The sequence below is a fragment of the Chiloscyllium punctatum genome, chromosome 44 (assembly GCF_047496795.1).
Source record: "Chiloscyllium punctatum isolate Juve2018m chromosome 44, sChiPun1.3, whole genome shotgun sequence".
NCBI lineage: Eukaryota > Metazoa > Chordata > Chondrichthyes > Orectolobiformes > Hemiscylliidae > Chiloscyllium > Chiloscyllium punctatum.
Window position 1 is genome coordinate 19,992,742 of NC_092782.1, and position 17,211 is coordinate 20,009,952.

Genomic DNA, 17,211 nt, shown 5'->3' on the forward strand with positions numbered 1-17,211 from the left:
GGACCAAAGGTAATTTGAGAACTAGACCCATGGAGGTCAAGGATCAACCTGGTTCAAAATGTTTCACATCATTCTCAAAACAGGAAGATGATAGTTAACTGCTTTCTCAGAGGGATACCAAGAAAGCTAAAACAAAGTATCCCATTTCCAGATCTACACCTTTTGCTTGTGTTCCTGTGTCGAACAGGGAGTGATCAGGGTGAGCTGGTGTAAGGTACGCCCTTTGAAGCTCCTGAACTTCAGTGGCCTCAGCACTAGAATTCCAAGGAGTCACAGATCTGTGAGGCCTTTGTTCACAATGTCAGTCTGCAGTAGGTAGGAGACGGGCAGTAGGTATGTGCCATGCACTTGTACCGGCCTTTCTCATTCATCATTGCCCTTAAGTAAATAAAGACCACATGTATAAAATACAGAGGAAAACTATTCCAATTGTCTTAAAATAGATTGCACTAGTGATAGAGTAAAGGGCAGAGAGCGGAAAATGGAAAGGACATGAAAATTGGATTGTGGATAGTGAGGAAGATTGTTCAAGGATACAGCAGGATATACATCAGTTAGAAAGTTGGGTGGGGAAATGGCAGATGAAGTTTAATCTGGACAAGTGCGAGATGATGCATTTTTGGAGGTCAAATGCAAGAGGAAAAAATACATTAAATGGTAAGCCCCTTAGGAGCATTGATGTACAGAGAGATCTTGGGGTGCAAATCCATACCTCCCTGAAAGTGGCAACACAAGTGGATAAGGTGGTGAAGAAGACACATGGCATATGGTTGGGACATTGGGTATAAAAGTTGGCAAGTCATGTTGCAGCTGTACAAGTCTTTAGTTAGCAAGAGAATCGACGTTTCGGGCATGAGCCCTTCTTCAGGAAGGGCTCATGCCCGAAACATCGATTCTCCTGTTCCTTGGATGCTGCCTGCCCTGCTGTGCTCTTCCAGCAACACATTTTCAGCTCTGATCTCCAGCATCTGCAGTCCTCACTTTCTCCTACAAGACTTTAGTTAATCCACATTTGGAGTACCGTGTGCAGTTCTAATGGCAGCAATATAAGATAGATATGGAGGCTTTGGAGAGAGTGCAAAAGAGATTTACCAGGATGTTACCTAGATTGCAGTGTATCAGTCATAAAGTGAGGCTGCAAAAGGTCGGTTAGTTTTCACAAGGGTGCCAGAGGCTAAGGAATGACTTGAGAGAAACATAGAAAATTATGAGGGGCATAGATAGTGTGGATAGTTGGAGTCTTTTTCCCAGGGTAGAAATGTCAAATACGGTGGGCATAGGTTTAGGTATCAGGTGGACAGTCTAAAGGAAATGTGTGAGGTAAGTTTTTTACACAGAGGGTGGTACATGTCTGGAACATGCTGCCAGGGGAGGTGGTATAAGCAGATACGATAGCATTATTTTAGAGACATTTAGACAGACACATGAATAAGCAGAGAAGAAAGGGATACAGATCATATGCAGGCAGAAGGCATCATGATGGGTACAGACATGATGGGCTGAAGGGCATGTTCCTATGCCATACTGTTCTATGTATCTATGTTTTTGAAGTGATTTTAGCAGAGTTCTTTTTGCCTTAGGTATTTAAATAATTGCTTGGTAATCAAAACTTAAACATTGCTAAATGGAGAGACAAAGACAAAGCTCTTCATCTTGCCCTCATCAGGCCTAGGGCATATTTGCAAAATAAACCCCAATTCAGACAGCATTAACGAGGATTCTCATTGATTGGGCCATCACTAGCATGGAGCATCAGCAAGAACAATTAGCACTCAATAATAGATCTCAAACCAGGAGGGTAAACTCTAATTTTGGTCAGGATATTGGCAAGGAAATGCAGCAGAGATTGACAGTCTCCATGACCTATTTTTTTTCCCATGAAAAAAGATGTAAGCTGAAGATAAAAATGACAGGAAATCTCAGTTATGCTCCTCTTGCTCAATTTGGGAGCTCAGCGACGCGCTGATGTCCCTGACTCATTCACATGCAGGAAGTGTGTCCAGCTCTAGCTCTTGTTCGAGCACATGCCAGCTCTGGAGCTGCAGATGGACTCACTTTGGAGCATCCGCGATGCCGAGGAGCTTGTGGATAGCACGTTTAGTGAATTGATCGCACCGCAGATTAGGATTGAGGGGGAAAGGAAATGGGTGACCAAAAGGCAGAGAAAGAATAGGAAGGCAGTGCAGGTGTCCCCTGCGGTCATCTCCCTCAAAAACAGGTATACCGTTTTGGATACGGTTGGGGGAGATGGCTCACCAGGGGAGGGCAGCAGTAGCCAGGTTCATGGCACCGTGCTGTACAGAAGGGCGGGAAAAAGAGTGGAAGGGGATTCAATTATAAGGGGAGTAGATAGGCGGTTCTGTTGTCAAAAATTAGACTCCTGAATGCCTCTCAGGTGCACGGGTCAGGGATGTCTCAGATCGGCTTCAGGACATTCTGATGGGAGGGAGCTGTTGTGGTGCATATAGGCACCAATGATATAGGTAAAAAATGGGATGAGGTCCTAAAGGCAGAACATAGGGAGTTAAGAGCCAAGTTAAAAAGTGGAACCTCAGAGATAGTAGTCTCAGGATTGCTACCAGTGCCACACACTAGTCAGAGTGGAAATGAAAGAACAGGCAGGATGAATGAGTGACTTGACAGATGGTGCAAGAAGGAGGGATTAAGATTTTTGGGACATTGAGACAGGTTCTGGGGGAAATGAGACTATTACAAATTGGATGTTCTACTGATAAGCCCATTTTCTTCTAAATGTAAATAGATCCTATCCCTCAGTATCTTCTCCAGCAGCTTCCCTTGCACTGACGTCAGGCTCACCAGTTCATAATTACCTGGATTATCCCTGCGACCTTGGGCCAGATTGGAACCAATGTCCTCGAAGGTGCTTTTGCTAATACTGGCTGGGGAGGGTTTAAACTAATGTGGCAGGGGATGGGAACCAAGTGAGGAGGTTAGTGGACAGGAAGGAGGTAGTAACTAAAGCCTGTAAAGAACTAGATAATGAAGTCAGCATGACTAAGGGAAGAGTAGGCAGGAAGTGGAAGATGAATGCAGAGGGACTGGTGGTCTGAGGTGCATTTGTTTTAATGCGAGAAGTGTAGCAGGTAAGGCCGATGAACTTAGGGCTAGGATTAGGACCTGTGTGTGTGGTGTTATTGTTATTACTGAGATTTGGTTGAGGGAAGGGCAACTAAATATCCCAGGATCCGGATGCTTCAGGCAGGATAGAGAGGGTGCACTTACAATGTTGGGGCTGTACTACAGGCCTCCCAACAGTGAGCGTCAGATAGAGGTACAAATATGTCAACAGATTATGGAAAGGTGTAGAAATGACAGGATGGTGGTGATAGATTTTAATTTTCCCAACATTGACTGGGATTCACTTAGTGTTAGATTTCTAGGTGGAGCAGAATTTGTAGGGAGTATCCGGGAGGATTTTCTAGAGCAGTATAAGTCGTCCAACTCATGAAGGGCCCATACTAGACCTGGTGTTGGGGAATGAGCCTAGCCAGGTGGCTGAAGTTTCAGTGGGGGATTACTTTGGGAATAGTGATCACAATTCCGTAAGTTTTAGAAACTCATGGACAAAGACAAGAGTGGTCCTAAAGGAAGAGTGCTAAATTGGGGGAAGGTGAACTATCGCAAAATTCGGCAAGAGCTGGGGAATGTGATTTCAGAGCTCATGTTTGAAGGGAAATCCACATTTGATATGTAGTGCGCTTTTAAAGAGAGGTTGATTAGAATGCAGGAGAGATATGTTCCTGTGAAAATGAGGGATAGAAATGGCAAGATTAGGGAACCATGGATGACAGGTGACATTGTAAGAAAAAAAGGAAGCATAATAAGGTCTAGGTGACTGAAAACAGACAAAGATTTGGAAGAATTTTGGGAATGTTGGACCAATCTGAAACAAGGAATTAAGAGGGCTACAAGGGGTCATTAAATATCTTTAACAAACAGGGTTAAGGAAAATCCAATGCCTTTTAATCATATGTTAGGAATAAGAGGGTAACTAGAGAAAGGGTTGGCCCACTCAAGGAAAAAGAAGGAAAGATAAACATGGAGTCAGAGGAAATGGGTGAGATTCTTAATGAGTACTTTGCATTGGTATTCACCGAGGAGAGGGACATGATGGATATTGAAGTTAGGGATAGATCTTTTGAGTACTCTAGGTCAAGTCAGCATAAGAAGGGAGGAGGTGTGTATTCTAGAAGGTATTGAGGTGGCCAATTCCCCATGTCCGGATGGGATCTATCCCAGGTTACCGAAGGAAGTGAGAGAGGAAATGACTGGGGCCTTAACAAATATCATTGTGGCATCCTTGAACACAGGTAAGGTCAGGGAGGACTAAAGAATTGCTAATATTATCCCCTTGTTTAAGAAAGGTCGCAGGGATAATCCAGGTAATTATAGACCGGTGAGCCTGACATCAGTGCGAGGAACGCTGCTGGAGAAAATACTGAGGAATAGGATCTACTTACATTTAGAAGAAAATGGGCTTATCAGTAATGGGCAGCATGGTTTTGTGCAGGGAAGGTCATGTCTTACCAACTTAATAGAATTCTTTGAGGAAGTGATAAAGTTGATTGATGAGGGGAAGGGTTGTGGATTTCATATACATGGAGTTCAGTAAGGCATTTTATAAGGTAGGCTGATGGAGAAAGTGAAGTCACATGGGGTCCAGGGTGTTCTAGTTAGATGGATAGAGAACTGGCTGGGCAGCAGGAGACAGACAGTAGTAGTGGAAGGGTGCTTCTCAAAATGGAGACCTGTGACCAATGGTGTTCCACAGGGATCCGTGCTGGGACCATTGTTGCTTGTGATATGCATACTTGATCTGGAGGAAGGTATAGGTGGTTCGATTAGCAAGCTTGCAGTTGACACTACAATTAGTAGAAGAGCAGATAGTGAAGGGGACTGTCAGAGAATGCAGCAGAATGTGGATAGATTGGAGAGTTTTGCAGGGAAATGGCAGATGGAGTTCAATCTGGGCAAATGCGAGGTGATGTATTTTGGAAGATCCAATTGAAGAGCAAACAATACAGTAAATGGAAAAGCCCTGGGGAAAATTGATGTACAGAGAGATCTGGGTGTCAGGTCCATTGTTCCCTGAAGGTAGCAATGCAGGTCAATAGAGTGGTCAAGAAGGCTTAGGGTATGCTTTCCTACATTGGACGGGGTATTGAGTACAAGATTTGGCAGGCCATGTTACAGTTGTATAAGACTTTGATTTGGCCACATTTGGAATACTGCGTACAGTTCTGGTCACCACGTTACCAAAAGGATGTGGATGTTTTGGGGAGGGTGCAGAGGAGGTTCACCAGGATGTTGCCTGGTATGGAGGGCACTAGCTATGAGGAGAGGATGAATAGTTTAGGATTATTTTCATTGTAAAGGAGGAGGTTGAGGCGGTGACCTGACTGAGGCCTACAAAATCATGAGATGTATAGACAGGGTGGACAGCAAGAAGCTTTTTCTCAGTGTGGGGGAGGGGGGCGGGGATCTCAATTACTAGGGTCATGGGTTCAGGGTGAGAGGGGAAATGTTTAAGGGAAATATGCTTGGAAAGTTCTTCACGCAGAGGGTGGTTGGTGCCTGGAATGCATTGTCAGCCGAGGTGGTAGAGGTGGGCACAACGGTGTCATTTAAGATGTATTTAGACAGATAATGAGTGGGCACGGAACGGAGGGATTGAGATCCTTGGAAAATAGGTGACAGGTTTAGATAGAGGATCTGAAATTGGCACAGGCTTGGAGGGCCGAAGGGCCTGTTCCTGTGCTATAATTTTGTCTAATTCTCTGCAGTTTCTTGTAGTTTTGGAAAGAGCAGTTGCTATACCAGACTGTAATGCATGCTTTCTATGGTGTATCTATAGTCTTTTGGGATATGTCAAATTTTCTTAGCTACCTCCGTGTGTACTTTCTTGACTGTAGTGTTAACATGGATAGATTGTTGACATTGTCACTTCCAGGAGTTTGATGCTCTTGACCATCTCCACCTCAGCACTGAGTCTGTTCTCCACTCAGCTTCCTGAAGTCATTGAGCAGCTCTGATGAAGAGATTGTTGTCTTTACATCATGCTGTTAAACACTCATCTCCTTCCTGTACTCTGTGACGTTGTTGTTTGAGATTGGACCTACAGCAGTGGTGTCGTCAGCAAACATGTAAATGGAGTTAGAGCTGAATTCAGCCACACACTTGTGAGTGTACAAGGAGAATAGTAGGGAGCTGTGTTTACAGCCTTGCAGCCCTTCAAATCGTATTGAAGATTACCGTGGAGCTGGTGCTGTCACCTGTCCTTACTGACTGCAGTCTGTTGGTCAGGAAATCGAGAATCCAGTTATAGAGAAGGGAGCACAGGCTTAGGTCCCAAAGTTAGGAGATGAGTTTGTTTGGTACTATCGTGTTGAAGGTAGAGCTGTAATCAAAAGGTAGGAGCCTGACATGGGTATCCTTGTTATCCAGATGTTCCAGGGATGAGTACAGGGCCAGGGAGATGGCGTCTGCAGTGGACCTGTCATGACAGTCTGTGAATTGCAAGGAATCAAGGCAGGCTGGGAAGCTAGCGGTGACGTGAGCCATGACCAACATCTCAGAGCACTTCATAATTATGGATGCCAGAGCTACTGGCTGGTAATCATTGAGGCACATTGCATCATTTTTCTTTGGCACCAGGATGATGGTGGTCTTCTTGAAGCAGGTGGGGACTTCAAATCGTAATAAGGAGAGGTTAAAGATGTCAGAGAATACTCGCACCAGTTGGTTCATGCAGGATCTGCATACACAGCCAGGGACTTCATCCCGACCAGCCGCATTCTGTGGGTTCACCCTTCAGAAGGCCAATCTAACATCTGTAGTGATGACCAAGGGTACAGATGCATCTGAAGCTGATGGGACAGGTGATACTGTTTCACTGTCCTTCTGTTCAAGCACAAGTGGAATGTATTGAGCTCATCGGATATGGATGTAATGTTGTCTGCGATTCTGTTCCACTTCACTTTGTAGTCTTTTATGTTGTGTAAGCCTTGCCACAAACGATGGGTGTCCACGTACTTAGTCTGGGTCTCAGGCTTAGTTTGCTATTGTCTTTTGACATTCCTTATGGCCTTCCGAAGGTTGTACCTGGATTTCCTGTATAGGTCAGGGTTAAACAGCTTGAACGTCTCAGACCTGGACTTCAATAGGGAGTGGATCTCCTGGTTCTTCCGTGGTTTCCAGTTGGGGAATGATCAGATTAACGTCTTTGCATGCAGTCATCTGTACAGTTCCTGATGAAGTCTGTAATGGTAGCTACAATTTATGTATCAATTCTTTTTACCTAAATTCCATTGAGAAAAACATTCTCTGGGAGAAAGATGATACATTTATGGCTAACTAAGGAAGCTATAGCCGGTATCAAATTTAAAATAAATGACATGGAATGCAGCAAAGGTTAATTGTAGACCAGAAGATTTGAGAAATGTTCACAACTAGCAAAGAATGGCTGAAAAGAAAGATGAAAAATAATCATTAAAGACGGAAGTTAAAGTTGAAAAGTCCCTTCAGCCTTTTTATCTTATGGTTTGTAAAGAAATTATTGCAAAGAGAATGGATACATCAATTGTATTCTTTCAACATTGCAAATTTCCCAAAAGTTCTCAGCAGATTGGATAACAATTTATGTAACGTCCCTAGAGACAGAAAGTCTGAATCAGTCGATGAGTTCGCATTAATGTCTGTCATTAGAAATATGCTAGAATTCCTTATTAAGCAAATAGTAATTTGACATTTTGGAAGTCATAATCTAGTCAGGCAGAGTTTGTGGTTTGAGTACAATATATTATCAAAGGGCTAACTATCAAGAAACAGAGAGACAAGATAAATGGGTTATTTCAGGTTGGCAAATAGTAACTCGTAGGGTACCTCAGATCTCAATTGTTCATGATCTATATTGATGACTGGGATGAAAAGACTAGCTATTTGTTGTCAGCATTGTTGATGATAAATAGATAGAAAAGCAAGTTGCAATACATATACAAAGTGTCTGAAAAGCACGTGAGCAAAGATTTGGCAAGTGGCTCAGTAGTTAGCACTGCTGCCTCATAATACCAGAGACTCGGGTTCAATTCCAGCCTCGGGCGACTGTCTGTGTTGAGTTTGCACATTCCCCCCGTGTCTGTGTGGATTTCCTCTGGATGCTCCACTCTCCACCCACAGTCGAAAGGTGTGCAGATTAGGTGAACTGGCCATACTAAGTTATCCCGTAGTGCCCAGGGATGGGCAGGCTAGGTGGATTAGCCATGGGAAATGTAAAGTTAGAGGGATGGAGTTGGGATGGGGGTCAATATGGACTTGGTGGGCCGAATGGACTGCTTCCATACTGTACGGATATATGATTCTAGGTGATTATAATATGGTAAAATGTGAAGTTGTCCACTTTGGGAGGAAGAATAGAAAAACAGAGGGTAGAATCTTACTGACATCTGAGTGACTTAGTTAATGGCGAGATGTCTGGTGGAATGAGACAACAAAGTCCACTGAGGTCTATCTTGAAGTCGAAATCACCTTTTATGTTTTTGACAAGCATTGTGTGCTGAGATTCTCACTGGGCAGCAATGAGATGTCAACTGCTGGTTATTATTGATTGTTAAATGTCTTGTCAGCACCACAATTCACCTCCTCCATGTCCACACTCCCATTATATCAGACTCCACAGACAAGGCCCAGGTCCAGGAAAACTCAACAGCGAAACCAGCGTGAGCCCCTTTCAGACTCAGCTCACCACATGCTCTGAACACAACCTTTCACTTAAAGATTGAGATGAAGGAACTGAGGGAGTTCTGGCTAAGTTTGCAGACGATACAAAGACAGGTGGAGGGTCAGGTAGTAGTGAGGTGATGGGGAGGTGCAGAAGGATTTAGACAGGTTCGGAGAGTGAGCAAAGAAGTGGCAGATAAGATACAATGTGGGAAAGTGTGAGATCACTTTAATAGGAAGAATAGAGGCAAGGGCTATTATCTAAATGGGGGATAATTCAGAAATCTGGAGTACCAAGGGACTTGGGAGTACTATTCCAGGATTCTCTTAAGGTAAACCTGCAGGTTAGGTCACAAATTAGAAAGGTAAATGTAGTGTTGGCATTTATTTCAAGAGGACTAGAATATAAATGCAGCGATATACTTTCGAGGTTTTATTTGGAATCTATATTTGGATCACGTTTGGGATATTGTGAGCAATTTTTGGCCCTCATATCTCAGGAAGGATGCATTGGCTCTGGAGTGAGTCTAAAGGAGGTTCATGAGAATGATCCCAGGAAAAGCTTAACGTGTGTGAACAATGTTTGACAACTCTGACTCGATGGAGTTTAGAAGGATTGGGGGGGGGATCTAATGGAAACTTACAGAATGCTGAAAGACCTGGATAGAGTGGATGTTGGGAAGATGTTTCCATTACCAGGAAAGATTAGGACCCAAGGACACAGCCGTGGAGTAAAGGGAAGACCATTTAGAATGGAACGAAGGAGAAATGTCTTCAGTCAGAGAAGGGTGAATCTATGGAACTCATTGCCACAGAAGTCTGTGAAGTCAGGTCATTGAGTATACTTAGGACAAAGATACATTGAGTATACTTAGGACAAAGACACATAGGTTATTGATTGTCAAGGGGATCGAGAGTTACAAGAAGGTGGGAGAATGGGTTGAGAAACTTATCAGCCATGATTGACTGGCGGAGCAGGATCAATGGGCCGAATGGCCTAATTTTTGTGCCTATGTATTATGGTATTACGGTCTTATGATCGACCTTTGTATTGTAATCCAGGCACCAACATCTCAGGGCATGCTCCGTGGGCACTAGTCACACACCCCACATCCACAGACATTGGCATCTGACATATGCCAACCTCTCAACACCTTCACGATACATCTGCAATTCACTTACGGGACACTTCTGCCTTTCCATTGCTGCATCTCAGGCTGTACCGATAGTTACCATTGTAATTCTACAGAAAGGACTCTGTGCTCACGGACACACTCCCAGCTTGTGGACTGGACCAGGCTGCATCTCCAGGCTCTTCACTCACCATCATAGCACTCACTCACTCTGAGCCTGACTGGATACTCACACCATCCCTGCCTTGCCTCATCATTTTATACATTGCCCCCTCAGCCAGAGATACCAGGCTCATCTTCCTGCTATTTATACCAGCTGTTTATTACAGACACAGAGCCAGGAAACTTGTATGGTTGGCAGCAGACCTTAGTAAAGTACAGGGTGATAGTGTAACTCAGGGAGTCCCTGTCAGGGACAGTTTCTGATATCGGTCCAGGGGCTTGGGTATGGTCAGCCACTCAGGGTAGTACAGCCAGGATCCACACCCGAGATGGGTGAGGAGCTGAATATCCATATTGACTCTTTCTGCCCTATTGTGGGTTCCTTTCCTCCTGGAATGAGAGTGAGGTTAAGGAAACTTGGTCAGCATGGACGAGTTGGACTGAAAGGTCTGTTTCTCTGCCGTAGGACTCATTGCTGGGTGAGGCAAGGGCTAGCTCCCCACAATTTTCATGAGGTCGGAGCAGTTTCTCAAGGATACATTAACCACACCTCCCCAGAAGAGTCATGATTGTATGCAGGAACCTTTTGATAGATAAGTTCAAAAGATCCTACTGATGATCCCCTTGCTCACTCATGCCCCCTACCTGCACTCATTGGCTCCTCATATCCTCGATGTCAACTCACCTCTGTGCCCATGCACCCAGCGCTCACTTTGGACGAAACTCATTAAAGCCTGTACCAGCAATAGCATCCTTACACAACAGCTATTCATAATTACCACAACCCTATAAATGGGTCAGCTATTTAAAGTATCAATAGCACACAACACCTTTATTTTGTGTAAATAAACACTGAGCCAGTTTCAAAATTGATCTGAGAGAGAAAAGGGATTGTAGACCTATTAATTAAACAGTTTATAATTTCTTTGCATATTTTGAATGAACGATTAGACTTCCCTACCCTCAACCAAACCTCATTATGCATTCAACAGTTGCATTGATTTAGCACCTCTAATGTTCACAGCTGCTTTGCATGAGCATTGTTGAGCAGATATTTAGTGAAAGAGGTCAACTGTACAGAGCATGGTACAGGAGAAACACAGTGAGACAGAGAGGTTTGAGAAGAATGTCAGCGCAAGGTAATGAGGCCACTATTGTGGAACATTTAGAATCAGTGAGGAACAAGAGGTCAGAGCTAGAGGTAGCAGGATCTGACAGCATCTATGGCTGCAGGAGTTTACACAGATAGGGGCTATGAGGCCATACAGGGATTGGTAAGTGAAGTTTAACATTGAGGCTTTGGGGAACAGGAAGCCAGTGTTCAGTCAGTGGGCACAGGGCTGCTGAGTGAAAATAATTCAGTGTGAGGAAGGATTTGGGCATCAGGGCTTTGGGTAAGTTGAGGTTTACAATGTACCAAGATTTCTGGTAAAGTGTTCTATTCTAACATGTTGTCTATATTCAAAAAAACCGACAAGAGCCAAATGGATAGACACTCAGGCCCCAATTCTCCTTGTTGTTTCTCCTGCCCATTGGTTTATAGAACCATATCATCACCAGAGGCTCAGAACGTGTATATCATCTGAAGAATAGACTCTCAAAGAAATCTCCTCTGCCTCCTCCAAAGGAAGTCACTTGAGAATTTTATTGACAACTCTCCTCAATTTCCCCGACCTGAACTTCCCTCCCAGCCACCAAACCCCAATGAGGGTCGATTTGGAACCTTCCAGAAGCTACTATACCTCATCCCACTGGACATACTGACTTACATCATTCATCAAGTCCAATATGAAGCACGTCATTAGAAACCTCCAGCGATTTCCACAGTGTACTTTAGATTTTGGGTAATGTTTTAAACAAAGTGATTGCACGTCTCTGTTGGGAGCAGCTCTGACCGATGTCCTGCTGATCTTTACTCCCAGGCACCACCAGCAAGAGAGAGGGTAAATAGGTGATTGTGAGAGTCCAAGCACGTAGGCTGGCTTCCCAGCGTGCACATAGCAGTCACACTGTACATTCATCATTTTCTGTGAAACACATTGGGAGAGGTTATGAAAGGTGCAAGATAAGTTCCACTCTTTCTACATTAAACAGTCACACAATATTAGGAATGTTACAAATGACTGAGCTCAGCCCCAGCGCTGGTATACCTAGTTCAGTCATACAAACATCCAGTTTAATTCCTCCCACTTCTATTCTCTCACATCTTTGAGGCAAATCCATCAATGCCGACAATTTATTGCAATGTAGAGGAATGTAAAACAATTAAACAAGTGAACAACAAGTCACATGTAATCCTGCGTATAGGTTGAAAATAAAAGATTACAGTGGAGACTCATTAGCGAAACAGAGACTGTGCTAGCTGCAGTAAGTTTCAGTTCCAAAAGTCAAAAACACTGCCAGATACATCATTTGTTCAAAGAAGGGAATAGGGATAACTACAGGCCAGTTAGTCTTACTTCAGTGGTAGGCAAAGTAATGGAAAGGGTACTGAGGGATAGGATTTATGAGTATCTGGAAAGACACTGCTTGATTAGGGACAGCCAGCACGGATTTGTGAGGGGTAGGTCTTGCCTTACAAGTCTTATTGAATTCTTTGAGGAGGTGGCCAAGCATGTGGATGAGGGTAGAGCAGTGGATGTAGTGTACATGGATTTTAGTAAGGCATTTAATAAGGTTCCCCATGGTAGGCTTATGCGGAAAGTCAGGAGGCATGGGATAGTGGGAAATTTGGCCAGTTGGATAGAGAACTGGCTAACCAGTCGAAGTCAGAGAGTGGTGGTAGATGGTAAATATTCAGCCTGGAGCCCAGTTACAAGTGGAGTTCCGCAGGGATCAGTTCTGGGTCCTCTGCTGTTTGTAATTTTTATTAATGACTTGGAAGAGGAGTCGAAGGGTGAGTCAGTAAATTTGCAGACGATACGAAGATTGGTGGAGTTGTGGACAGTGAGGAGGGCTGTTGTTGGCTGCAAAGGGACTTAGATATGATGCAGAGCTGGGTGAGGTGGCAGATGGAGTTCAACCCTGTCAAGTGTGAGGTTGTCCACTTTGGAAGGACAAATAAGAATGTGGAATACAGGGTTAACGGTAGGGTTCTTAGTAAGGTGGAGGAGCAGAGGGATCTTGCGGTCTTTGTTCATAGCTTTCTGAAAGTTGCCACTCAGGTGGATCGAGCTTGTAAGAAGGCCTATGGTGTATTAGCGTTCATTAGCAGAGGGATTGAATGCAAGTGTCGTGAGGTGATGTTGCAGCTGTACAGGACCTTGATTAGGCCACATTTGGAGCACTGTGTGCAGTTTTGGTCGCCTCATTTTAGGAAAGATGTGGAAGCTTTAGAGAGGGTACAGAGGAGATTTACCAGGATGTTGCCTGGAATGAAGAATAGGTCGTATGAGGATAGGTTGAGAGTGCTAGGCCTTTTCTCATTGGAACGGCAAAGGATGAGGGGTGACTTGATAGAGGTTTATAAGATGATCAGGGGAATAGATAGAGTAGACAGTCAAAGACTTTTTCCCCGGGAACAACAGAGAGTTACAAGGGGACATAAATTTAAGGTGAAGGGTGGAAGGGGGGATGCCAGGAGAAGGTTCTTTACCCAGAGAGTGGTGGGGGCATGGAATGCGCTGCCTGTGGGAGTGGCAGAGTCAGAATCATTGGCGACCTTTAAGTGGCAATTGGATAGGTACATGGATGGGTGCTTAAGCTAGGACAAATGTTCGGCACAACATCGTGAGCCAAAGGGCCTGTTCTGTGCTGTATTGTTCTACGTTCTATGTCTATATTCTATATTCTATCCTTTCGTGTAAGGAGTGGAACATTAGAGATGCAACCTTCCTGCATCAAATATTAATAAGCCTGTCAATATGCATAATTTTGATACTTTAAAGGAGCTAATACCTTTTGGAACATTTGTATAATTTTGTGCTTTAATGATATCTGAGGTTCAGTGCTGTGTAAATGAAATGTCTTCCAGGAGGATGGTGCAGTGGCTCACAAACTTAACTAACTGATTCAGCACAGCCAATTAAAAGTTTTACTGAATATCCTCAAAGTGATGGAAGTCGCACACCTCAATTCAAAGATGCGCCTTGAATGTCTGAATTGTTAATAATCGTCGTGGTCCCAATTGAATGTCACAAACACAATATATTATTTTCAGAAGTAAGGTCAGAAATGGATTGCAGATTGCAGCACAGTCTGGGCTTAGATCTGAATAGTTTTATTGATAATATGCATGGGCTTTAAAGCAGTCTCATCAGTCTCCAGATGTTAAGTCCTGTTCACTGATTTTCATGCTTTCCTGCGGGATAGCCAGCGACACTTTAGCTTCTTAAACTCCCAGTCTTAGGGAGGGAGAGACAGAGCTAATCTGGCTTTCAAATTAAAAATTGGAAGTGGTAAGGAAGATACGGATCAAAATTGTGACAAATCATGTGACTCTCCTCACATGGAGACTGAAGGTGTTTAATGGTTTCCGTTTCACAGTGGCTGATTGATCGCACACGACAACTAGCTCATATCGTGATTAACAAAGTCGTCAGCGTGTCTGAGAAGTTTAATCGCAGGATCTGCCAGCAGTACGACAGCATCATGAGGAAAATAACAAACAAAACAGACTCCACACATAAATTGGTCCAGGTGCAGAACTATTTGGATACACTGAGGAGCCATGAAATGCTTCAGCTCAAGGTACCTTCACTATCCTTCTTGACACTTGGGAAATGTTAATGAAGACAGGCTTTACAAGAGCAAACCATCCGAATTTGTCTGGATTTTAGCCCAGAATAAAACCTTTCTGTGGTGAAAGATGCGAATTAAAATTCTTTTCATATATTCTGTGATATTGTAAACTGAATTTTCAAGTGTGTCGCAATTGGCAATGACCAAATGATTCAGGACAGATTGCCTTCGTTCCCTGATGTGTAATTTTGTGCATGGTCTGTAGCTGGTGGATAGAATGTCACAGTGATGTTTCACTAATGAGAATACCTGTAAGAGCAGCAGTGTGACATTAACCAACAGGGACTATGTGACAGCTCCTATGGATTGGGCTAGTGGGAGGAAGGGGGCGGGACACACAACTAACTGCAACGTTAATGTCTCCTTTTAAATTAAACCTGGAGCATACTGCTACCTTTTAATTCCTGCTATGAGGTGGGTGGGATTGAAGAAGTGAAGTTGAAATTAGTCATCTGCATGGATTTGCAGGACGTCTGTAGGTTCTGCTCTGGCTGTGCAAACAATCCCTTTGATTCCGTGCAGCCCTCATTAATTTCTCTCTGTAATGCAGAGGGTTTGTGCAAAAACACGTAGCTTTTATATTTTGTAGAAGTTATCTGTTCAGTCTGCGTTGTGATGCCAAAGCACATGAATGTAAAATAGCTGGAACCAGTGGAAAAATCTGCCAGGTTACATGACTGTTCAATGGCTCCCTGGATATTAATGGGTTGGCCATCATTTAAAATTTGTTGCGTCTTTATGGTTTGATGTCACTGGTATTTGAATGCTGAGAGGTGGAGAAAGGCTCATAGACTCTGGATTGGCAACAACATCACGTGTCTATCATCATCTCAAACAGGACAAGCTGGACATAGCAGCTGAGAATCTCCTATTCCTTATGGACTATGCCTCGCTCTCCAAGAAAGACATTACTCTGAACGGCAACACCTTCTCATGGCCAGATAGGATCAGCCCACTCATCAGAAACAGGTTTGTTTAAAGACTCACTGCCTCCAAGAGAACAAGGGTCCTTTAAAATAACCTGTTTTGTAATGATTTCTCATCCTGTGTGAAAAGAGCATTCCCTAGACAGAAGCTGAGAAGACCATTTACACTATATTCTACACATGATTTGGAGATGTCAGTGTTGGACTGGGGTGTACAAAGTTAAAAATCACACAACACCAGGTTATAGTCCAACAGGTTTAATTGGAAGCACACTAGCTTTCGGAGCGACGCTCAGACAATCACCTGATGAAGGAGTGCTCCGAAAGCTAGTGTGCTTCCAATTAAACCTGTTGGACTATAACCTGGTGTTGTGTGATTTTTAACTTTATATTCTACACAGTTTTCTCAATATCAGAAGATTAGCAATCTTAATTTTAATTCTTAAAGCTCTGTACAAGCAGCTTGTTAGGATTATCTCTTACAAGATGATGATCAACTCTGCTACTAATCATTTTAATCTATTATTAATACAACATACTGATTTCCTGATGATTTCTCTTCAAAGTAATGTTTGTGGCTGGATCTGTAACAGTTTTTCCTCGAGTGACTGGCAATGCCTTTAGGCCCATGTGCTGTAAAAAGCATTCACACCTGAAATGTAGAGGCAGAGTCCCTGTGTGTATTAGGGCTGAGATAGAGAGATTCTTAATCAATAGGTGAACCGAGGATAATGGGGAAAATGCAGGAAAGTGGATGTAAAGATCAGACATGATCCAATTGAACAGTGAAGCTGGCTTGAGGCCTACTAATTCTATTTCTTATGGTCTAAACCTCACCAGCTGTCTAGCTTTCTTTCCTCCTCAGTATTGCTCCTTAACTTATCTCTCCAACCAAGATTTTGTTCAAACATCTTGACATCTACTTATGCAGCTGAGTGTCAAATTTTGTTTAGTACTCTCTTCAGTGACGCCCCTTGGGAATTGTCAGTATCCTGAAGGTGATATATAAATGCCAGTTGTTGTTTATTGTCTGAAAGCTGAGGTGAAATGATTGAAGTCCACGTTATTCACAAACATTACTGAGACACTGCATTGTTTCCACACTAAGAAGCAGTTTATTTTCCTTTTTTCTCCCTTCCCCTTGCCTTTAGTGAAATGCGTTTGCAGAGAGAACATGATATGGCAGTTTCCAAACTGGTTGACTGGCAGAATGATTTTACAAAGCGCATCGCAGGAACAGCAGCCTGGGTGAAGACATTTCAAAGGAAGGATCACATGTCTGAGGCACAGCACTATGTGACGGATCTGGAAGGCATCAATAGGCAACTAGAGCAATTTACAGAGGAGGTAAGCTTGACTATAGTTCTTTGTCAGATTCTGGTTTAGGACACTCTGCAACTTTCCACAAAGCTGAACAGATATTGAGGAAAGCCGAAGAATTATGGTGAGATCACATTGCTTATGTGAACTTTACCCTTAAATATTCTGTGTCCTGTTAATTACGAGTTGTTAAT

At 43.4% G+C, this 17,211-nt stretch overlaps 1 protein-coding gene across 3 annotated transcripts in view; it reads left to right on the top strand.

Moving 5' to 3' along the window:
- Positions 1 to 17,211, top strand: part of LOC140466786 (dynein axonemal heavy chain 3-like) — a 601,941-nt gene that overhangs the window by 196,355 nt on the left and 388,375 nt on the right. For all 3 annotated transcript variants that reach the window (XM_072562421.1, XM_072562422.1, XM_072562423.1), the window contains 3 exons: positions 14,517 to 14,720; positions 15,610 to 15,740; positions 16,849 to 17,044. In XM_072562421.1, the coding sequence (XP_072418522.1) occupies positions 14,517 to 14,720; positions 15,610 to 15,740; positions 16,849 to 17,044 (531 nt within the window). The remainder of the gene's footprint in view (positions 1 to 14,516; positions 14,721 to 15,609; positions 15,741 to 16,848; positions 17,045 to 17,211) is intronic.